The sequence below is a fragment of the Ursus maritimus genome, unplaced genomic scaffold (genome assembly GCF_017311325.1).
Source record: "Ursus maritimus isolate PB19 unplaced genomic scaffold, ASM1731132v1 scaffold_16, whole genome shotgun sequence".
NCBI classification, from domain to species: Eukaryota; Metazoa; Chordata; class Mammalia; order Carnivora; family Ursidae; genus Ursus; species Ursus maritimus.
In genome coordinates, this window is record NW_024424008.1 from 6556436 (window position 1) to 6581086 (window position 24651).

At 42.9% G+C, this 24651-nt stretch overlaps 2 protein-coding genes across 2 annotated transcripts; one reads left to right on the plus strand and one right to left on the minus strand.

Moving 5' to 3' along the window:
- Nucleotides 1–28: 28 nt before the first annotated feature.
- On the plus strand, nt 29–7989 carry TRIM21 (tripartite motif containing 21). Its single transcript, XM_008707262.2, has 7 exons — nt 29–116; nt 1159–1613; nt 2070–2165; nt 3237–3467; nt 5270–5292; nt 5956–6056; nt 6318–7989. The coding sequence occupies exons 2-7, from the start codon at nt 1206–1208 to the stop codon at nt 6866–6868; spliced, it is 1410 nt and encodes a 469-aa protein (XP_008705484.1). The 5' UTR covers nt 29–116; nt 1159–1205; the 3' UTR covers nt 6869–7989.
- Nucleotides 7990–19454: 11465 nt separating this feature from the next.
- On the minus strand, nt 19455–20414 carry LOC103678095 (olfactory receptor 52B4-like). The gene has a single exon (XM_008707400.1). The coding sequence runs from the start codon at nt 20412–20414 to the stop codon at nt 19455–19457; it is 960 nt and encodes a 319-aa protein (XP_008705622.1).
- Between the last annotated feature and the right edge of the window lie 4237 nt (nt 20415–24651).

The following is a 24651-nucleotide window of genomic DNA, read 5'->3' on the forward strand; positions in this document are numbered from 1 at the left end:
CACCCTCTCCGCCCACTCTCCGCCCCTCGGCCCGCCTCCCTGTCCGGACGTGACTCGGACGGGAAATCGAAAGTGAAATAGGGAACCTGCCGCCAGCTGCCGAGTACCCTGGGAAGGTGAGTGCCTCGCCCAGACCCTAGTGCCCCAGCCCTGGCTGGGGGACCTATCTCTCTCCTGCCCCAGGTCCGAAGGACCCCTTCCATCCCGTGCTCACCCCTGGAGCCTGCAGTCCCGCTTGTCCCTTCGCCACGGGCCGGGCTCCCGCCCTAGCCCCAGCCGTTCCTCCCGGGCTGGCAGCCTGCCTGGGGTGGGGGGCCCGGCTATGAAAGTGACTTCCAGGCCACCGGGAAGGAGGAAGGGGCAGGGCCGCCTTGCTGCTGCCACCAGAGCACGGAGAGCCCCGGGCGGCACCCTAGCCCGGAGCGTGGTCCAGGGAATTCTAGGACAGTTCCCCTCTGGGGGTGAGGGTTACGGTTAGGGGTTAGGGTTAGAGAGGGGCATGATGGTTTCAGATGTTAGAAACGTATGAGTCTGTGCCCCAGACGCAACGAAGACAGCTACCAGGATCCCAGGAAGGAGAGGAGAACCCAGGGAGCGCTGGGCCACACGTCTCTGTGTGTAGAGACACAGAAACATATCCGCACATACATACCTCGCTACCATAGACAGACATATAGATCTGTGATTACGTACATAATATATTTATTATATATAACTGCTGCCATATTGTGCAGATTAATGAAGATGTTTGCAAAGCATGCAGCGCCTTCTCTGGCACATGGAGTGTCCGTAGTAAGTGGCCCCCGTCATGGTGATGAGCTGCTCAACAGAGGACTGGGGACCAGGGAAGGAAGAGGATGGACAGGAAAAGCCTGGGCGTGGAGGATGAAGCTGAGATGGTCATGATGAAAATAGAGGTGTAAACAGCTTTATCTCTGAAGTTCTCAGTAACATTCAGTCTCTTTGGGGGACGCAGTTTCCCCTTCTCTCTGACTACATAAGTGGATGAGACTAGAGAGGAGAAGCTCTTACTCAGGTTAATATTCTGGTCTTATTTTCACCCCTTTCACTTCACTCATCCTCATGTTTTCCTTTGGACTATGTTTTCTCACACAACGCTTATCATCTTCTCGTTTCCTGTTCTCCTCTCCCCACTAGGCTAGTCCGGGATCTCCACAGTGCTGCTTACTAAGAACATTAGCGCCATGGCCTCAACAGCGCCCTTGGCAATGATGTGGGAGGAGGTCACGTGCCCTATCTGCCTGGATCCCGTGGTGGAGCCTATGAGCATTGACTGTGGCCACAGCTTCTGCCATGAATGCATCTCTGAGGTCGGGAAAGATGGCGGCGGTGTCTGTCCCGTGTGTAAGCACAACTTCTTGCTCCAAAACCTCAGGCCCAATTGGCCACTAGCTAATATGGTGGACAACCTCAAACAAATGGGCCAGAGTGCCAAGGAGGGCACCCAGGGGGAGTGGTGTAAGGTACACGGAGAGAAACTGCACCTGTTCTGTGAGGAAGATGGGAAGACCCTTTGCTGGGTGTGTTCCCAGTCCCAGAGCCACCGTAACCATCACATGGTCCCTATTGAGGAGGCTGCTCGGGAATACCAGGTGAGGCCTTAGCACGGAGGCATGAGCAGGTAGAAGGGAGATGGGTCCCCCTGCTTTGTTCCCCAGAGCTGGGGAAGCACAGTCGCCTGTGGAGTGGAGGGGTTGGGGAAATGGAGGGGGTCTCCCCCTTCCATGTCTAATTTAAGCAGAGGACTGCAAGCTCAACACAACTTTCTCCTTCCCTAGGAGCAGGGAATACGCTTGGGAAAATACTGCAAGGATCACATTTCCTGTGGCCTCCTGGTTCATTAGGAATGAGTAGTGCTCCACCCCTGAACCCCCTCCCCCAACAGTATGGCTATATTTTTAAGAAACATCTGCAGAATTCCTACCCCAGTCAGACTGAAGTCTTCCCTCTTTCTCTGCACTCAGGCTTTTCAAAGTACCAACAAGGACATCTTCCTCATGCCACCCACTTCTTGGTCTGGTCGGGCGCTAACCTATCTTTCTCTGCAGGAGAAGCTTCAGGTGGCGTTAGGGAAACTGAGAAAAGGACAAGAGTTGGCCGAGGAGTTGGAAGTGAATATTGCAACAAAGAGAACAGCCTGGAAGGCAAGTTTCGTGTCCCAAAAGGAATGTCAGTTCAGAAGGCAGGGCAGAGTCCAGAGTCCCGGTCTCAAGCCCTAACCATATCTATGCCCATCTGGGGAGGGATAGTATACCTCACTCTCCAAGAATCAGCAGTCCTCTAGGTCTCCTGATAGAGGAGAATAAAAAGGACAGCGTTCCCAATCAATCAGAAAAATCAAGGGTCTTAAGACGAGGTGCCAAGAGGAACAAGCCATACCCTTAAGCTTCCGCTCCTGGAGCTTAGCCTTAAAACATGAGCGCACCCCTGCCTTGGTGTCTGGGGCAGAGGTGCCCCAGGAGAGATGGCCAGTGACTAGACCTGTCAGGAAATGACAGGTGCTGTGAGGAACAGACTTATGGGAACGACCAAGGCAAGACTAGAAAAAACAATGTGATCAGGTAGTTGCTTGACCATGTCCAGATCACTGGTTCAAAGTAGGGTGGAGAACTAAAGCTTGTTCTGCCCCTGTAACTGCGAGGTGGGGCGGCCAGGGATTAGAGGAATGGAGGGAACTCATGGCCAACAGAGCCCAGGAAAGGAAGATTTGCGATCGGAGAAGGGTAAGTCAGGCTGTGGTGGCAAAAGGAGTCCTCCTGTGTCATCGGGTGACCTTCAGTCAGTAACAGGAGATGGCAAAGATTATCCCAAGGACCCCCTTTCCTCAGGACTGAGGAACAGTGTTATGAGCCTGTGTTGGGAGGTTGTTGGTGGTGGGGACAGGTGTAACTCTCTCAGGAACTCACGGAGATAATGAAGACAGAGCAGCACAGTTGGGTGCTGACTGGGTTTTGAAAGAGGCTGTAGAACGTCTGATACCATGGGCCAATGCAGCTGTGGTTGTAGGGCAGCTGCCGTGCCCCCCCCCGCCCCGCCATAATTCCCTCTGAGCCCGGAAGCCTCACCCACGTACCTCCCCAGCAGAATAGTGTGTGTGTGTATGTTCTCAAACCCAGAGTGGTAAGTCTACAGGAAACAGAAATAGACATGAACACCTTCATTCCTGAAGCTGAGGAGATTTTGATAAAAACCTTCTCTTTCCATGGACACCGAAGAGTCAGGTTGAGGCGCACAAACTGAGGGTTCACGCAGAGTTTGAACAGCAGAAAAACTTCCTGGCTACAGAGGAACAGCGGCAACTGCAGAGGCTGGACACGGAGGAGAGGGAACAGCTGAGAATCCTGGGGGAGGCGGAGGCCGTGCTGGCCCAGAAGAGCCAAGCCCTGCAGGAGCTGGTCATGGAGCTGGAGAGAAGGAGCAGGGGCTCAGCGCTGGAGCTGCTGCAGGTGAGCCGGCCCCTCCCTGAGGCTCGAGGAGGAACTGGAGAGTGGGCAGCCTCAGGGAGCTCTAGCATCAGCGAATGAAAACCGGGTGCCTGGAATAACCGGAATTCAGACTCCTGAGTGGCTGGCATTCAAGCCATGGAAAGGTGCCAACTTAGGAGGGAATTTTCCTTGCAGCAATTAAAAAGAGCAGGCATCCCATCAGAGCCTGCTCGGACATCTTCACGACCTTGGGAAAGTTCCTTAACCTTTCCATGTCAGGTTTCTCATGTTAAGTGGGTATTATAATATTATACATCTCAAAGGATTTTTCTGAGGATTAAATGAGAGAAACCACCTAAGCTTCCACACGAGCATTGGGCTGTGGGAAAGTTCTCATACATGTAACTGAAAACACGGCACTAGAAATTAAGAGACAGTAGCCCAGCCCTGCCACCAATTCCCTCCATAATTCTAGGTCAGGTGCTTTTCTTTTCCTAGACCTACTTTCTCCATTTGTGAAACAAGGGGGAGGGAGTGAACTGAAAAACAAGGATTCCCCAAATGTTAGTCACGATGTATCATCTTCACCCTTCCTGCCCCTTCTGTGGACTACCCAAATTCTGTTAGCGTGTTGTTTTCTTGACATTGTCTCACTCTTATGCTAAATTTCTTCTGATGAAAAAGGACATTTGTCCTAAGCAATAGTAGCCAAGGAATCATGTGTTGATATGTCACTGATTTTTTTTCTATTTTCTTAACAACAACAGCCGTTTTTAAAATAGCACATAGGACATGCCTCAGTGTATTCAACCTGTCATGACAATGCAGTGAGGTGGGTGCTGTTATCTCCGTTTTGTAGATGAGAAAACAGAGGGCCAGAGAGGTTGAGAAACTTAGAGACTAAAGCTGAGTAACTTGAACAGGGTCACCCAAATAGAGGCAGAGCTAAAATGAAAATAAGCACATAACTATTTTTTTAAAAAAACTCATCCATGCGTGTTCTACTTAAAATCAACTCCCATCCCCTAATATGTTTCCCAAAACAAGGCAAACTGTTGACCAGAGGGTCTCAAAAGTCCCTTCTGCTCTAACCTTCTACAGTTTTTCTCTTCCCAAACCTTTTTCAAGGTCTCTGTCAGACATGGTCCTGAAGCCATTCTTTTGTTTTTTTGTTTTTGTGCAAAAAGGCTGCCTGGATTGGCTTGACATGGCAGGCCCTCTTCTCCTCATTCTCTAAATCTTGCTTCTGCCCAACACTGAGCCATGCTTTCTAACACACTTTTGACTGGGCCTAGGAGTGTGTCAGTTCCCAGGGAAGGGCTCCCAAGCCCTGCAAAAGCATATTCTCAAATGATTCAATTTCACATGCATGAGAAAGCAGCATTAACTCCAGGGTAAAACAGAGCCTTTCCTTCCCAAATACAAGCCTGCAAATGAGAGCAGTTTCTGTGCAATCCTGACTTGGCCGTTCTCGCTGTCTCTGGGCCTCAGCCAGGCTGGGCTACTTGTTCCTTTCCACTCTCGCTCCCACTCCTCTACCCACAAATCTGGGCTTTCTAATTTGTGTTCTGAATCGGAATCCTTAAACTGGTCATCCTTCCCCTGGCCGTAGGTCACACCCATGCCGGTTACCCTGGTTACCCCACAAACATCTACACCCTTTCTCCTCCAAGCTGGTCAGAAATATTTCAGGTATTGGCCCAGAGGAACAGGGTAGAACAACATCCCATGGGCCTCGGGGGGGTATCACCTCACCCACAGAACTGAGGTCTCTATGATAAACCAGTGGTCCAGAATTTACACTCTATCTCTTTTCTCCTCAGGAGGTGAAAAGTGTCCTGGGAAGGTAAGGAGAGGTTTTCTTTGTAAGAGGAGGGGGTGGCAGGAAGCATATATACCTGTGGAAAGGGTTTTTGAGTTAGAAAAACATGCACTGATCTTTTCCCCATTCTCCTGCCTATTCTCAAAGACCCAATCCTCCATAAAATATTTTCTGGTCTGAAGCTAATTAACGGACATCTCAGTTGGTGAGTTGCCCAAAGTAATTGGACTGTAAGAGTTTTACAAAGTGAAGCCCCAACAAACCAGGAAATTCTGTGAAGTTCTGAGTCCACAGCCTGCTAGGACTTTTGCTTTAAAAAGAATCTAGCTGGTTACAGATCTCCCAGAAAGACCCAGGTGTGAGACCAGCAGCGTGGGGCATGGGCAAGACTCCTTGGGGTTCCTTATGGAAGTGATTCCACCTGTAAAATGAAACAGAATGTGCTTGCCTGCTGACCTCAGGCTTGGGGAAGAGATCTAGACTGTCCAGTAGCTTCAGGGGCCCATGTAACCAGGAAGGCCTAGATAGGAACTAAGTCCTACTTCTTTTTGCCTTCCACCCCCAAGGATCCTAACACAAGTGTTTGTAAATTTGCACTAAGTTGTTATCTACAAGGGAAGTTATAGTGTCAGGGTTCAGGAGGTTGGGGCAGGAGTTGGAGACAGGGTCTGTAACTGTTTGCCCCAGGAGTGAGTCTTGGAACCTGAAGGAGCTGGACGTCACCTCCCCAGACGTGAGGAGTGTGTGCCTTGTGCCAGGACTGAAGAGGATGCTGAGGACATGTGGAGGTGAGGCAAGCACCAGGTTCCCCACGACTGGGGAACAAAGTGGGTGATGAGGGTACAAAGTGAGTCCCAGGATTGAGGAGAGATGGCAGGTGGAGATGGTAGGTGAGGGAGGGACAGAGAGGTGGTTCCCTCAAAAGTCAGGCCTGGGGGTCATTTCCTCCTACAGTGAGGCTGCGGTCACCCCTCATTCTTACCCACCACAAGCCCAGCGTTCCTGGTTCCCCTCCATCTCCCAACCTGACCGAGGTCCTCTCTCTGCAGTACACATCACTCTGGATCCGCACACAGCCAATCCATGGCTCATCCTTTCAGAGGATCGGAGACAAGTGAGGCTTGGAGACAGCCAGCAGGAAGTGCCTGAAAGTGAGGACAGATTTGACAGTTATCCCATGGTCCTGGGTTCTCAGTGCTTTGACTCTGGAAAGGTTTACTGGGAGGTAGATGTGACAGGAAAGGAGGCCTGGGACCTGGGTGTTTGTAGAGACTCTGTGCAAAGGAAGGGGCAATTTTTGCTCAGCCCCGAAGAGGGCTTCTGGACAATTTGGCTGTGGAACGAACAAAGATATGAGGCTGGCACCTGCCCCCAGACTCCCCTCCACCTTCAGGTGCCTCCACGCCGAGTTGGGATCTTCCTGGACTATGAGGCCCGCACTGTCTCCTTCTACAACTGCACTGACCATGGCTCCCTCATCTTTACCTTCTCTGAATGTGCCTTCGCCGGACCTCTGCGGCCCTTCTTCAGTACCGGTTTTAATGATAGAGGAAGAAATGCAGCCCCTCTTGTCCTCTGTCCACTGGAGGTGGGATGGTAGGGATCCACTGACCTGTGGTGGCACTCTCGACACCAACACCCCCCCCTTGGTGCCCTTCTTAGCCACTGACCCTGCCTCGTTTCCCCAGGAACTCTGAACCACCTTTTCTCTGCAGAGGGGTCAGGATACCAGCAAGCAGACTTTGGGAAGGAATTCACAGAAAATCTACATCAAATGACCTTCAACATCAGCCTTCCTGCTTTCTGATTGCTTTCTGATTCCCTCCATGAAACAAACTACTTATATCTGGTCCAAATCACCTGGATCAACCAAAATTTGTTCCTGCCATCTTTGTGTGACCCAAGTCTTGTTTCCTCCTCTCCATCTCTATACCTTTGGTCAGACCTCATACACCTTGCACGGTTTGCAAAGGGGCTTCCTAAATGCATTGGGCCTCAACCTATCCCATTCAATCCTTATTCTTGTTTCCTCCTCTCCATCTCTATACCTTTGGTCAGACCTCATACACCTTGCACGGTTTGCAAAGGGGCTTCTTGAATGCGTTGGGCCTCAACCTATCCCATTTGATCCTTATTCTTGTACACATCTAGGATTGCAGGTGCAACATGCACATCAGATCATAAGTGGCTCCACACCACCTATAGAAAAACAGTCATCCTTTGAAAATAAAGGCTGAATGACGCATGCCTTAGATTGCCACATTACATATCCAGCCCCTGTGCTCCCCCATCCCTACCATGCTCTTCCAACCACATCTTGTTGATAATGAAGCTGGTCAAAAGGTGTATCAATCTAAGTGGAAGGTGGGATGGGTTTTTGATATGTCAACTTGGCTAGGCCAAAAGCCCCCAGTTTTTCAATCACTAATCTAAACATTGCTGTGAAGGCATTTTGCAGATGTCATTAAAGTCCGTGATCATTTGACTTTAAGGGAGATTGGATTAGGCCTGCCCAACTTATCCAGGACGATTAAGTGAAAGACCTTAAGAGCAAAATTTCACTGAAGTTCACTGAAGATGATCCATCTACCAATAGCAACTTTAGCTCCTGCCAGTTACAGCCTGCTGTTCCCAATGCCCTGCCTTGCAGATTGAGGACCTGCCTTGCCCACCCCCACAGTTGCATAAGTGAATTCCTTGCAATAAATTCCTTCATATTTATCTCCTACTTCTGCTGCTTTGGTGAACCTGAGGGTATGAAGGCCAGGACTGCAGTAACAGCATCACCTGGTGAAAGCAAACACTCTCTTGAGTCTAAGCTTTAAGGTTGGAACAAGAAGGGCTACACTCAAGCAGTAGTAGGCTGTGAGAGAACAGCTATCCTTCCAGCAACATGAGTCCTTGTCTAAAATAGAATCTCAGGAGGAGAGGCAGAGTAGGGAAGACCCTAAGCTTGCTTCATCCCAGGGATACAACCAGATAACATCCACATCAGGGTAAATAACTCAGAAAATGACCTGAAGACTGGCAGAACCAGTTCCACCACTAAAGGTAGAGAAGAAGCCACATCGACAAGGTAGGAAGAAGGCTGGAGATGTGGCCGAGAGCTAGATGGACCATGGACCATCCACAGGAATGAGGCAGTGACTGGAGCAGAGAAGGGCAAGAAGCAGATGGTCGCTCCAGGGAGCCTGCATGGGAAAGACCAATTCCCACAAACTTTGGCTTCAAAAACTAGAAGGGCTGAACTTCATGAGTTTTTACAACTAGTGGGACTTAAAGCCTGGAATTTTTAAAAATCAGCTAGCTTGGCCCTGGGAGAGTCCTGAGGGTGATAGGAAATTGAGTGCCGGACCTTAAAGATCATGACAAGCAGCCCTTAGAAATACAGCATAGAAGCAGCCATTTGAAAAAATACCTGGGGCATATCAGAGGGAGAATTATCTCAGAGCACATCCTGGAAGGGCAGCATTTGCTGAGGCACTCCTCCCGGAACAAAGGAGCTGGTAGACACTATCTCCCTCCCCCACCACCCAGCATAAACACAAGGCCATCTGCAGGATACAGCACAGAGCCAACACTCACTATTGAACTTGCTTACACCAAGCCCTGCCTACCCTCATATCAGCAGATCTGCCTTTTCCAGTCATGCTTGCCTTGGTCCCAGCACTGCAGTCCCCTCCCCCAGAAGACCAGGACAAACATTGCCAACACTGTGTCTCCCAACCCATGTACTCTGTGGGGCCTCAGTCCTGGAGGTGGCAGGAGGCCGCCTCCGGAGGAAGACTAGGGCACTTGTTAAAACTGTACACCCTGCCCACGTGATAACTCGACTGAAGGGAAAAGGGGCCAAGACACAACAGCAGGGCACACACACATACACTGGAGCCACTTCTGAAGTGCCAGATTCTGATAAACAGGGGACATTGCACTGCAGGGCATTACAGGACCTCCTCATAAGGCCATTACTTTTAAGAGCCGGAGACGTAGCTGATGCTCCTAACACAGAGAAACAGACAGTAACACAAGATGAAGAGACAGAAGATTATGTCCCAAACGGAAGTACAGGGCAAACCACGGCAAGAGACCTAAGTAAAACAGATATCACTTATCTGCTAGAGATAGAGAATTTAAAGTAATGATCATTGAGATGATCACCGGACTTGAGAAAAGAGTGGATTACATCAGTGGACTCCTTAAAGCAATAAAGAATAAATCAGAAAAGGAGAACACAATAAAACTAAAAATATACTAGATGGAATTAATAGACTAGAGGAAGCAGAAGAACAAATTAGCAATCTGGAGGACAGAGTAACGGAAAGTAATCAAGCTAAGCAGGTGAGAAAAAAATATTAAGCAAATAAGAATAGACTTAAGGAATTCAGTGATCCCATCAGACATAACATTCACATTATAGGGATCCCAGAAGAACAGAGGAGGGGACAGAAAATGTATTTGAAGAAACAACAGCTGGAAACTTCCCTAATCTGGGAAAGGAAACACATATCCAGATCCAGGAAACACAGAGATTCCCCCAACAAAATCAACCCAAGGAGGTCCACATGAAGACACATAGTAATTAAAATGGCAAAAAGTAGTGATAAGGAGAGAATTTTAAAAGCACCAAGATAAAAGAAGACAGTTACATACAAGGGAAGCCCGTAAGCCTATCAGCAAATTTTTCAACAGAAACTGTAGGCCAGAAGGGAGTGACATGATATAGTCAAAGTGCTGAAAGGAAAAGAAAAAAACTACAGCCAAGAATATTCTATCCATCAAGGCTATCATTCAGAATAGAAGAGGTAAAGAGTTTAGCAAACAAAAGCTAAAGGAGTTCATGACCACTAAACCAGTCTTACAAGAAATGTTAAAGGGGACTCTTTGAGTAGAAAGGAAAGACCATAATAGTAAGAATGTAGTAAGCACAAAAGCAGTAAAAATGAGTATATCTGTAAAAATCAGTCAAGAGAATCACAAAAGGATGTAAAGGATGACAATATATACCTAAAACATGGGAAGAGAGGAATAAAGAATGGGTTCAATCTTAAGTGACCAACAACTTAATATAGACGCTATATGCAGATATTATATACAAACTAGCATGTATAACCACAAATCAAAAACCAGTAATAAACATGCAAAAAATAAAAGAATCTAAGTATATCACTAAAGAAGTCCAGAAAATAATGAGAAAAAAAGAGAAGGATGAGAAAAGAACAAAAACAACCCCAAAACAAGTAACAAAATGACAATAAATATATACCTATTAATAATTACTTTGAATGTAAATGAACTAAATGCTCCAATCAAAAGACATAGGGTGACAGAATGGATGAAAAAACAAGAGCCATCTATGTACTGCCTACAAGAGACTCATTTCAGACCTAAAGACACAGGCAAATTGAAAATGAGGGGTTGGAGAAACATTTATCATGCAAATGGATATGAAAAGAAAGCCAGGCAACAATACTTACATGAGACAAATAGTCTTTAAGACAAGGACACTATATAATAACAAATGGGACAATCCAACAAGAAGATAGAACAATTGTAAATATTTATACACCCAATATGGGAGTACCCAAATACATAAAACAGTTAATAATAAACATAAAGGAGCACAATAAAACATGTTGTATTATCAGTCATAATACAATAATAGTTGGGGACTATAACACCCCACTTACATCAAGGGACAGATTACCAAACAGAAAATCAACAAGGAAACAGTGGCTTTGAATGACACACTGGATCCAATGGATTTAACAGATATATTCAGAACATCCCATCCTAAAATAGCAGAATACATAATCTTTTCAGGTACACATGGGACATTCTCCAGAATAGATCACATAGTAGGCCACAAAACAAGTCTCAACACATTTGATCATGGTATGAACAAAGTCATAGCACGTATTCTTCTCTGACCACAATACTATGGAACTAGAAAGCAACCACAAGAAAAAATCTGGAAAGTACACAAATACATGAAGGTTAAATAACATGCTACTGATCAATGAATGGCCAAACGAAAAAAAAATCAAAAATTACATAGAAATGAAAATAAAAATACAACAGTCCAAACCTCTGGAATGCAACAAAAGTGTGCAAAGAGGAAAGTTTATAACAACCGAGGCCTATCTCAAGAAGCAAGAAAAATCTCAAATAGGCAACCTAACCTTACACCTAAAGGACCTGGAAAAAGAAGAAGGAAGGAAGGAAGGAAGGAAGGAAGGAAGGAAGGAAGGAAGGAAGGAAGGAAGGAAGGAAGGAAGGAAGGAAGGAAGAGAAAGAAAGAAAGAAAGAAAGAAAGAAGAAAGAAAGAAAGAGAAAAAAAGAAAAAGAAAGAAAAGAAAAAACAAAACCCAGAAGGAAGGAAATAATAAATGATATAGGAACTAAATAGAATAGATCAATGAAATCAGGAGCTTGTTCTATGAAAAAATCAACAACATTGATAAACCTCTAGCCAGAATCATTAAAAAAACAAAAAGAAGATTCAAACAAAATCACAAATGAAAGAGGAGAAATGTTCATAGCAGCAAAGTCCACAATAGCCAAAGTGTGGAAGGAGCTGAGATACCCTTTAATAGATGAATGAATAAAGAAGATGTGGTTCATATATACAATAGAATATTATTCAGCCATCAGAAATGATGAAGAGCCACCATTTGCATCAACATGGATGTAACTGGAGGGGATTATGTTAAGTGAAGTAAGTCAAGCAGAGAAAGTCAATTATCATATGATTTCACTCATTTATGGAACATAAGCAATAGCGCAGAGGACCATAGGGGAAGGGAGGGAAATCCAAAGTGGGAGGAATCAGAGAGGGAGGTGAACCATGAGAGACTATGGACCCCAGGAAACAATCTCAGGGTTTCAGAGGGGAGGAGGGTGAGGGAGGGGATAACAGGGTGATGGGTACTGAAGAGGGCATGTGCTGTGATGAGCACAATGATTCAATAATGAATCATTGAACTCTACATCAAAAACTAATTATGTACTATACTGTGGTTAATTGAACATAAAAAAAGAAAAAAAAACCCTCCTCCCAACTCCCATCCTTGACTCTTGGCAATTATTAACCTGTTCTTCAAGTCTGTAGTTTTGTTATTTCAAGAATGTTGTATAAATAAAATCATAAAATGCTTGAAAAAAAAAAGAAAGAGGAGAAATGACAACCGACACCACAGACATACAAAACATTGCAAGAAATAGCAGGGAGATCGGTAGGAGAAGGAAGGGAAGAATGAAGGGGGTGTAAACAGAAGGGGGAATGAACTACGAGAGACTGTGGACTCTGGGAAACAAACAGGGCTTGGCGGGGCGGGGGGATGAGATAGTCTGGTGATGGGTAGTAAGGAGAGCACGTAGTGTATGGAGCACTGGGTGTTACACGCAATGAATCATGGAACAGTACGTCAAAAACTAATGATGTACTGCGTGGTGACTAACATAATAAAATTTTTTTTAAAAAATGCAAGAGAATGTTATGAAAAATTATATGCCAACAAACTGGACAACCTAGAAGAAATTAAGAAATTCATAGAAATGTATAACCCACCAAAACTGAAGTAGGAAGAAACATAAAATTTGAACAGACTGATTACCAACAGTGAAACTGAATCCATAATCAAAAAACTTCCAACAAACAAAAGTCCAGGTCCAGATGGCTTCATAGGTGAATTCTACCAAATATTTAGAGTTAATACCTGTTCTTCTCAAACTTTTCCAAAAAATTAAAGAGGAAGGAAAACATTACCTTGATACCAAACTCAGATAAAGACACCACAAAAAAAGACAAGTACAGACCAATATCCCTGATGTACATAGATGCAAAAATCCTCAACAAGATGTTAGCAAACCAGATCCAACAATACATTTTAAAAAATCATTCACGATCAGGTGGGATTTATTCCCTGGATGCAAAGATGGTTCAATATTCACACCCCAGTCCACGTGATACATCACATCAACAAAAGAAAGGGTAAAAACCAAACGATTGTTTCAGTAGATGCAAAAAAAGCATTCGATAAAGTACAACATCCATTCATGATAAAAAAAAAAAAAACCCTCAACAAAGTGGTTTCAGAGGGAACATCTCTCAAAATAATAAAGACCTTATATGAAAAACCCACCATTAACATCATCCTTAATGGGGAGAAAGGGAGAGCTTTTCCCCTAAGGTTAAGGTCAGGAAAAAGACAGTGATGTCCATTCACCACTTTTATTCAACACAGTACTGGAAGTCCTAGCCACAGCAATCAGATAACAAAAAGACACAAAAGGCACCCAAATGGGTAAGGAAGAAGTAAAACTTTTACTATTGCAGATGACATGATACTCTATACAGAAAAACCCTAAAGACTCCACCAAAAAAACTACTGGAACTGATAAATGAATTCAGTAAAGTTACAGGACACAAAATTGATGTACAGAAATCTGTTGCGTTTCTATACACCAATAATGAAGCAATAAAAAGAGAAATTAAGAAAACAATCCCATTTACAACAAAAATAATAAAATACCTAGTAATAAACTTAAAAAGATGGAAGATCTATACTCTGAAAACTATAAAACATTGATGAAATAAATTGAAGATGACACAGAGATTCCATGTTCATGGATTGGAAAAACAAATATTTTTAAAATGTCTATACTACCCAAAACAGTCTACACATTTAATGTAATCTCTGTCAAAATATGAAGAGCATTTTTCATAGAACTATAACAAACAATCTTAAAATTTGTATGGAACAATAAAAGACCCCAAATAGCCGAAGCAATCTAAAAAAAAGAAAAACAAAACTGGAGGCATCATAATTCCAGACTTAAAGTTATACTACAAAGCTGTGATGATCAAAACAGTATAGTACTGGCACAAAAACAGACACATAGATCAGTGGAATAGAGTAGAAAGCTCAAGAAATAAACCCACAACTATGTGGCCAATTAATCTCTGACAAAGTAGGCAAGAATATGCAATGGGCAAAGGATAATCTCTTGAACAAATGATGTTGGAAAAACTGGACAGCTACATGCAAAAGAATGAAACTGGACCACTTTCTTTCACCATACACAAAAATAAACTCAAAATGGATTAACTATTTAAATGTGAGACCTAAAATCATAAAAATCCTAGAGGAGAAACCGGCAGTAACCTCCTGACACCAGCCATAGCTGGTAGTATTCAAAATGACATATCCAATAAAAGGTTAGTATTCAAAATTAATTTTTAAAAGCGTGCCTGGATGGCTCAGTCAGTTAAGCATACAACTCTTGATCCTGGCTCAGGTCATGATCTCAGGGTTGTGAGACCAAGCCCCACATTGGGCTGCATGTTGAGTGTAGGACCTGCTTAAGATTCTCTCTCTCCCTCTATCTCTGCCCCTCCCTGCCCTATTGTATGCTCTCTCTCGCTCTCTCTCAAAAAAAAAAAAAATTATATATGTCACTTAATACAACTCAACACACATAAAAAAAACAATCTAATTAAAATGGGAAGAAGATATGAACAGGCATTTCTCCAAATGTCAGATGGCCAACAGACACATGAAAAATTTCTCAACATCACTCATCATCAGGGAAATGCAAATCAAAACTATGATGAGATATCACCTCATACCGTCAGAATAGCTAAAATCAAAAATTCAAAAAACAAGCATTGGCAAGGCACTGGAGAAAAAAGGAACTCTCTTGCACTGTTATTGGCAATGCAAACTGTTACAGCCATTGTGGAAAACAGTATAGTTTCCTCAAAAAATTAAAAACAGAACTATTCCTACAATCCAGTAATTGCATTACTGGGTATTTATGTACCCAAAGAACATGAAAACATTAATTTGATGGGATAGATGCACCCCTCTGTTAATTACAGCACTATTTACAATAGCCAAATTGGGGAAGCAGCTTGAGTGTCATCAATATATGAATAGATAAAGATCACACACACACACACACACACACACACACACACACACACAGAGGAATATTATTCAGCCATAAAAAAGAATGAAATTTTGGCATTTGCAACAACATGGATGGATCTAGAGAGTATAATGCTAAGGGAAATAAGTCAATGAGGTAAAGACAAATAATGTATTATTTGATTCATATGTGGAATTTAAGAAAGAAAACAAAGAACAAAAGAGAGAGAGAGAGAAATCAAAAAACAGACTCTGAACTATAGAGAACAAACAGATGGTTACCAGAAGGGAGGTGGGTGGGGGAATGGGTGAAATAGATAAAGGGGATTAAGAGTACACTTATTTGGGGCACCTGGATGGCTCAATCAGTTGAGCCTCTGACACTTGATCTCAGCTCAGATCTTGATCTCAGGGTTGTAAGCTCATGCCCCATGTTGGGCTCCACTCTGGGTATGGAGCCTACTTCCAAAAAAAAAAAAAACACACTTATCTTCATGAGCACTGAGTAATATATGGGACTGTTGAATCATTCTGTTGTAACTTGCAACTAATACAACACTGTACGTTTGCTGGGTCGTAGGGTAGCACTACTAGGTATTTACCCCAAAGATACAGATGTAGTGAAAAGAAGGGGTACGTGCACCCCGATGTTCATAGCAACAAAGTCCACAATAGCCAAACTGTGGAAGGAGCTGAGATGCCCTTCAGCAGATGAATGGATAAAGAAGATGTGGTCCATATACACAATGGAATATTACTCAGCCATCAGAAAAGATGAATACCCACCATTTGCAGCAACATGGATGGAACTGGAGGGGATTATGCTAAGTGAAATAAGTCAGGCAGAGAAAGACAATTATTATATGGTTTCACTGATATGTGGAACATAAGGGAGGACATTAGGAGAAGGAAGGGAAAAATGAAGGGTGGGAGTCAGAGGGGGAGACGAACCATGAGAGACTGTGTACTCCAGGAAACAAACTGAGGGTTTCAGAGGGGAGAGGGGTGGGGGGACAGGTTAGCCTGGTGATGGGTATTAAGGAGGGCACATACTGCAATGAGCACTGGGTGTTATGTGCAAACAATGAATCATGGAACATTACATCAAAAACTAATGATGTACTACTGTATGGTGTCTAACATAACGTAATAAAATTTAAAAATGAGAAAAAAATCACTATGTTAACTACACTGGAATTAAAATTTTAAAAATAAAATGAATCTCAGATTGCCCTCAGTAAATCTGGCAAATAATCATTTCATGAAACTTAGATACTGTACAAAGATGTCAGTGACCTTTAAGTTTATTGGTAAGAATTATTTATAAGAATGAATATAGGTCTATCTTAACAATGGACAGAAAGAAGTTACTCTGAAGGAAGGATAAAAAGAACAGAATTCTCAGGCAAGATGACAACGTGACAGAGCTAAATCAATACAAGTTGGCAAAGTCCATGACGTCTTTCTCAGGCAAGATGACAACGTGACAGAGCTAAATCAATACAAGTTGGCAAAGTCCATGACGTCTTGGTTGATAAACTGAAGGAAGAGAAGGAGCACTCAGTCCTGTATGAATGGGGATGTCCTGGGGATTGGAGGGATTCTGTATGGCAAGGTCACAGAGAAATTTTTTAAGGGTAAGTTATAAAATCCACTTTTCTGCTTTTATGTCTTTGCCTTGGAGTACTCAATGTAAATGGTGGTTTGTTCCCCTTTTTTTATGTTCAGTTCACCACTGTATAGTACGTCATTAGTTGTTCCTTTTCATTGATATACTGGTAGGAGAAAACTACCATGATATAAACTTAAATATTCTCATTTCTCAAAATCCAAATACCTTGGCATATCAGGTTACCCCAATACTTGGAGATGTTCACTACACAGATGACATATGACCATCCCCTTGGGCCCCATTGAAAGGAATTAAGTAATAGAGATTTCATAGTATCTTAACTTCTATCCCATCGATAATCACTAACAAGTGATCCAGGTATACCCCTGCATGTCAAAGATTCTCTTGAGAAAGGAGGAAAGATTGTACCAGCACCAATTCCAGTTTTGATTAATATTTTCCTGTAAAATGCAAGTAAGTCCTCTTGACTTTTGTGATCTTTGATTCTACAACTTCTTTTTGAATTAGAAGAGACAGAAATTATCACACCAAGTATTTAAAGATAAACAAGGCAGAAGTTAAAAATGTATCCACTCCTTACTCTGTCATACATACTCAAGATCCTGTTTATATTTTTAGTTCTATCACAGCCATATGACAAAGGCATAATCAAGGAATTTAGAGGTTATGGTATTTTTATGAAACTGTGTATTATATTCTAAATTTTTCCAGTGTTACTGTGGTGTAATTGACATAAAAAATGTATACACTTAAGGTGTACACTTAAATATACACGTATACTTTGTGAAATGATTACCACGATCAAGCTGATTGACAGATTCCTTGCCTCACATAGTTACCTTGTGTGTGTGTGTGTGTGTGTGTGTGTGTGTGTGTGTGTAGTGAGAACACTTAATGTCAACTCTCAGCAAGTTTCGAGTATATAATAATGTATTGACTATAGTCATCATACTGCACATCATTAGATACTTGGGTTTTGTAACTGAATGTTTGTAACCTTCAACCAACACCTACTTCCCCCACCCCTGTGCTCCTGGCAACCACCATTCTACTCTCTGCTTCTATAAGTTTGCCTTTTTTAGATTCCACATATAAAAGATCTTACGGTATTTGTTTTTCTGTGTCCAGCTTATTTCACTTAGTATAACATCCTCCAGGCTCATCCGTGTTGTCACAAATGGCAGGATTTTCTCCTTTTTATAGCTGAGTGATAGTCCATTGTATATATGTACATTTTTTTCTTCCAGCTTTTTAAAGGTATAATTGACATATAACATTTTATAAGTTTAAGGTATACAACATGATTTAACACATCTGTATTGCAAAATGATTACCACAATCAGGTTCATTAACTCATGCACCATTTCACAGTTAAATTGTTCTGTGTGGTAAGAATTTCTAAAGTCTACTCTCTGAGAGACTTTCAAATGATACAATACAGTATTAACTATAGTAGTCACCAAGCTGTACATTATATCCCCAGGACGCACTCATCTTATAGCTGGAAGCTGCACGCTTTGACAACGTTCACCCCTTTCTCCCATCCCCCACTCCTCACCTCTGGCAACCACTGACCTCTTCTGTTTATATGAGTCTGGTTTATTTTTAGATTCCATATATAAGTAAGATCAAACAGTATTTGTCTTTCTCCTAGTTATTTTACTTAACATTATGCGCTCAGGATTCATGCATGTTGTCACAAATGGCAGGATTTCCTTTTCATGACTGAATAGTATTCCGTTTTGTGTGTGCATGTGTATGTGCGTGTATCACATTTTCTTTATCCATTCGTCTCTCTAGACACATAGGTCATTTCCGTGTCTTAACTATTGTAAATAATGCTGCAATGAACATGAGGGAGCGCAGTTATCTCTTCAAGATAGTGGTTTCATTTCCTTTATATATATACCCAGAGGTGGAATTTCTGGATTATATGGCAGTTGTTGTTTTCATTTTTTGAGGAACCTCCATGCTGTTTTCCTTAACGGCTCTACCAATTTACATTCACACTAACAGTGCACAAGGATTCCCTTTTCTCCACACCCTCACCAGCACATGTTATCTCTTGTCTTTTTGATAATAACCTTGCTAAAAGGTGTGAGGTGATATCTCATTGTGGTTTTGATTTGCATTTCCCTGATAATTAGTGATGTTGAGAATTTTCTCATGTACCTACTGGTCATTTGTAGGTCTTCTCTGGAAAAAAAAATGTCTTTTCAGGTCCTTTGCCCATATTTTAATCAGGTTGTTCTTTTGCCATTGAGTTCTGTTATTGAGTTGTATGGGTTTTTGTATATTTTGGATATTAACCCCTTGTCAGATGCATGATTTGCAAGTATTTTCTCCCATATGTTGCCTGTTTGTTTTGCTGATTGCCTCCTTCGGTATACAGAAGTTTTTTAGTTTGATGTATTTCCACTTGTTTATTTTGTTTTTATTGCTTGTACTTTTGGTGTGATATCCAAAAAAGCTCCTGCTCTTTTCTAAACACTACCCTTCTCAAGGCAATATGGCAATCTATCTTTCAAAGTCATGATATATCGCTTTGTTCACAGTCAATAGAACCCTTAGTTCATAAGGCTCTACAAAGCAGGGAGAGTAATAGTGGTAAACATACCACCTGATCAGTCACACAGACTCAGCATGGTTCCACTGTGAAAAGTACTGACCACACGCTCTCGAATCTGCTTGGTCTTGACCCCATAAATGATAGGGTTCAGCATGGGAGGGGCTAACATGCAGATATTGGCTAGCAGAATGTGAGTGTGGAGGGGAACATGATGCCCAAATCGCTGCGTAATTATTGTAAAAATGCCAGGCAAGTAGAACATGGAAATGACTCCAAGGTGGGAGCCACATGTGCTCAGGGCCTTTTGCCGAGCTCCTTGGGAAGGGAGGTGGAAGACTGCATTGAGGATGAGGATGTAGGAAACCAAGATGAGCAAGGCATCTAGCACTACAGTAGAGAGGAGAACAGACAAGCCATACCAGACATTGACACGAATATCAGCACAAGCAAACTTGGCAACAGCCATGTGCTCACAGTAGGTATGTGGTAGCACATTGCTATGGCAGAAAGGCAATCTCTTCACCAGGAACACATCTGGGAGTATCACAGAGAAGCTTCTCAGGACCACAGCCAGGCCAAACCTTAAGATTACTGCATGGCTGAGCACTGCTGTGTAGCGCAATGGGTCACAGATGGCCACATAGCGGTCAAATGCCATGGCCAGCAGAATCCCTGACTCAGCAATGAAGGTGGCATGGATGAAGAAGATTTGAGTGAGACAGCCATCAAGGGAGATCTCCCCAGCATGGAACCAGAATATGGCCAGGGCTTTGGGCACAGTGGTAGTGGACAGGATGAGATCAGCCACAGCCAGCATGCAGAGGAAGAGGTACATGGGTTCATGGAGGCTACGTTCAGTGATGACGATGAAGACAAGGAGGCTATTCCCAAGGACAGCAACCAGGTAGGAAATGAAGAAAGGAAGAGAGATCCATGTATGTTGGTCTTCCAGGCCAGGGATGCCCAGCAGAATGAAGAATGAGTGACTGGTACCATTATAGTTGAGGGTTGCCATTCCCAGGACAAGTTACCAGGTGTTGGTGTATAAGATTTGCAGTCACCTCTTCTCTTTTGCCAAAAAAAGGTGAATAGGGTTGAAGTATGGGAAGTAGAAATAGGTCATTTTTCACTGAATGAGCTGTGGAAAGAATCCTGGTCAGAAAGTCAGGAAACATGGGTTAAAACTCTTTGACATTCTATTCACTAATTATGTGATTTCGGTAAAATTACTTCCCTGCTCTGGGTCTCTCTTTTATTGCCTTAAAGCGAATGTTGGGGAGAAGTTGGATGATCTGTAAGAGAGTTATTCCAGCTCTAGAATAGATCTGTCTCCGGTTGTTATAAATAGTTAAGAGCTGTGAACAACAAATACTGCAGTTTCCACTTTGACTATCAGAATGCAATATGCGTCTCAAAAGGAAACTGGACACGGAGTTGACGACAATTTAACAAGCCTTCCTGAGCGCCTACAAGGGCTCCTAGCGAGAACCTACTTGGGGGAGACAATTAAGTAAAATATCTAAACGATACAGATAGTGTAAAGGAAAAGTTAAACACAAGGAGTTGTGGAAACATGGAGAGGTTCCCAGGAGTTCAGAAAAGGTTTTCTAAAAGGCACCACCCTAAGTGGAAACTTGAAGAAGTAATGTTTTGTCAAATAAAGGTATGTGAGGAGGGAATGACATGAACAAAGTCACAGAGATCTGAAAGGACATAAAGTTTAGAGGAAAATTATGATTCACTGTTAGCAAAGAGGACATGGTACAAAATAGTAGAAAATAATGTCATGCAGTGAGGTAGGGCTCACATCACTGAGGACTTTGATCGTACCAGTGTAAGGAGGTTAGAATTTACGTTGACGCGGTAATATCCACTGAAGGATTTGTGGTGAGAAAATGGCATGATGAAGTTGGCATTTCAGGTAGTGCGTGCTCTTACACGCATGCGCTCTCTCTTTCTCTCTCTGTCTCTCTCAGTATTGTGTAAGATGGGTGGTGAAGGGAGGAGACAGTTTGGAGAACGGAGACAGATCAGTTAGGAGGGGCTCCGTGCGTTATCTCACACTGTGGTATTTAAGATAACTGCGGTCATTTCCCCCATTTTACGGATAGGGGAGCAAACAAAGTTGAGAGAGTTTAAGTAGTGTCCTACCCAAGGTCACCTGGCTAGTAAATGCTAGAATTTGGCTACCCATGCCATCCTTAGAATCACTTCATATCTGCCCTATTGCACCTTGGTGCCCTTCATCAGAGGACTGTGTTTTCCTGACTCCTGGCTCAAGGAGAAAAACAACAAAAACATCTATTTTTCATTCCCTTAACCTTCCCACCCTCACTCTGCCATCTACAAATTTATATTTGAATCACCTTTTCCCCCTATTCAAGGCTCAGCCATCCATCTGTACACTGGACCCCAACTTTCTCTTTAAGCCTTTCCCTACTAATCTGTTATTCTAGTAACTTCAAACTCTCCCTCTCTGTTACCTCTTTCTCCTTCATGTGAAAGTATGTTCAACTGTATCTTCTCCCTTCACCTTAGTTTCACAGAAGAGAGAATGTGCTCTCTCTACTTCTATCCTCTTACCATCCCCTACTCTTTACCCAAAGCCAGTTTACTTATAAATAACCCCAATATGCCACTAAGGCTTCCTTCTCTAAAATAATCTATCATATCACAGCTGCCAAATCTAATGTTACTTTTAATTTGCTTTATTAGGAATCTCCAACTTTTGTCAATATGTTTGTGTGATAATGGCAATCACTAAATACCTATTGAGTGTTAGATATATTTATAACCATCACGCCAAATCTATGAAATTGAATGTATCACCAGTTCATACATGAAGAAATTGACTCTCAGACAAGAAATTGTCCAAAGTCAAACAATCTGATAGTAGCTAAGCTGATATTTGAATCTAAGAGTAAGAGAATCAAAGTTTCCATTAGCTTTAAAAACTTCCATTTTGTTATTTCGACTACCTAAGCCACCTTTCTGTGGTTTCCTCCCCGCTCTCTTCTAATTGCACGTATTGCATGGTGCACTGGGTGTTATACGCAACTAATGAATCATCGAACTTTGCATCAGAAACCAGGGGTGTACTGTATGGTGACTAACATTATAATAAAAAATATTTTAAAAATAAATAAATAAATAAATTTCTGGGGCAAAAAAATAATAATAATTCTCCTACCTATTCCACAATATGTAAGACATGCAAGACAACGTAATATAGAAAAAATGGTAGGGGTTTAGAACCAGACCTACCTGGGTTCAATTCCAGTTCTGCCTGCTGCAAACCCACACGTGGACATACAATCTTCCATTCAGGTGCATATTATCACACACGAACAGTCACCACACACATATTCACTCCTACGAATTTTTATGAAGTTTTACACACTAACATTTTTACTATTGATACAATTAGCCCTTTACTGTGAACACATTCACCCATACCTACACACACTCACACACACTTTCCAACTTTTCTTCACACATATACCCACCCAAAGTCACACAGTCATTAACCAAACTCAAACGCTCACAGAGATAAGTTATGACTTATATGTCATAAATTTGGCATCTTCATTCGGCACATGGATTCTCCTCTCATGAAATCAGTTTCTTCCGAGAGGTGAAGCTTCCAGAGACTATTCCACTCTTAGCCCTGTCTCCAGCCTTCTAGCCCCCTTACCACTGCCAGAAGAAAGACTCTCATAGAAATGCAGTTCATAGGACAACACTCCTGCTTCACCAGTTCCATTCTTGATATTTGATATCTCTGACTCGTGTTTGGGTAAATCAATTCGGGTTGGCACTTTATACCAGGGGTCATCAAACAGCAGTCTGTGGGCCAAATCTTGCCCATCACCTGCTTTTGTAAGTAAAATTTTATTGGAACACAGCCATTTCCCATATTTACATTGTTTAGGACTGCTTTTGTGGGACAGAGTAGCTGCAACGGAGACCATGTTTGAAGGTTAAGACTTTTACTCTTCCCTTTACAAAAAAAATTTTACCAACTCCTGCTTTAGAATGATCTTATAACTTTTTGCCAGGGCCACAGAAGGAAAGGGAATTTTCCCAAGTTCACAGAGTAAATGAGTCAAGAAGGTCTCTCGCCTCTACTTCCACTAGTATTTCCACTATGCCACAAAGTGTCTAGGGAAACATTTTGGTCTGTCCTCTCTGCCTGTGCTGTCAGGGGATGGAGAATTCCACATACAGCCTCTAAAGGGTTACCAAATGATGAAGGCAATCCATCACTGTTCCCACATATCTCATCAGCCTCGGTGTTTTCCACTTCCTTTATCCCCACGCGCAGTCAGACCCCACCATTGATGTCTTTGAACAGAAGGGCCCAGAGAGGAAACAGGCTACCCTGGGTCAATACCAACCCACATCTCTCCTCACCCCAAACTGTGCATCACAGCCATCAGGAACCACAGACTGGAGCCATGTCTCTGCCTGGATGGCAGGGTATTCCCACAACCAGCAGACTGTGTGCAGTGGCCAGGGGACCAAATTGGAAAAAGAACTGCAGAGCAAATTATTCTTTCTCTGAGCATCTTTGGGGACCACAGACCTATTCAGGTGACTTTCTTCTCCCCTAGGATATCCTCTACTGCCAGTGACATAACAATAAGCCCTTAACCCTTCCTTGTCTGAATGCCAGAAGCCCCCTATGAAAAGTATCCCTGAGAGGCTGTATGAACCTGGGAGAGGAGAAGAGGTGGGAGAGAGGTTTCAGAGGGGAGAGGGCAGGGCAGAGGATAGGATTGTGATTAGAAACCTTCATCAAGGCCCCACACCTCACTCCAGGTCATCTTCTTCAGCCTTGACTTCCAGAAGGCACAGAAGTATATTAGGAGCTAGAATCCTATAGATTCTCTCAAACATTCATTTGTTCCTTCACCACCCATTCAGTCAACATGTATTAAGTACTAACTATGTTAACCATGCCATGATAAAATGTTAATAAATTTAAATCCACTGAAAATTTATGATTTCTCAACATTTGCTGCAACATGGATGGCATTGGAGGAGATTATGCTAAGTGAAATAAGTCAAGCAGAGAAAGACATTTATCATATGGTTTCTCTCATCTATGGAACATAAGAACTAGGAAGATCGGTAGGGGAAGAAAGGGATAAAGAAAGGGGGGGTAATCAGAAGGGGGAATGAAGCATGAGAGACTATGGACTCTGAGAAACAAACTGAGGGCTTCAGGGGAATGGGATAGGCTGGTGATG

Coding starts and splice junctions, on each gene's coding strand:
- TRIM21 (XM_008707262.2), top strand. CDS start 1,206: ATGGCCTCAACAGCGCCCTTGGCAATGATGTGGGAGGAGGTCACGTGC. Junction 1,614..2,069: donor AGGCTGCTCGGGAATACCAG/GTGAGGCCTTAG, acceptor CTTTCTCTGCAG/GAGAAGCTTCAGGTGGCGTT. Junction 3,468..5,269: donor CAGCGCTGGAGCTGCTGCAG/GTGAGCCGGCCC, acceptor TTTTCTCCTCAG/GAGGTGAAAAGTGTCCTGGG.
- LOC103678095 (XM_008707400.1), bottom strand. CDS start 20,414: ATGGCAACCCTCAACTATAATGGTACCAGTCACTCATTCTTCATTCTG.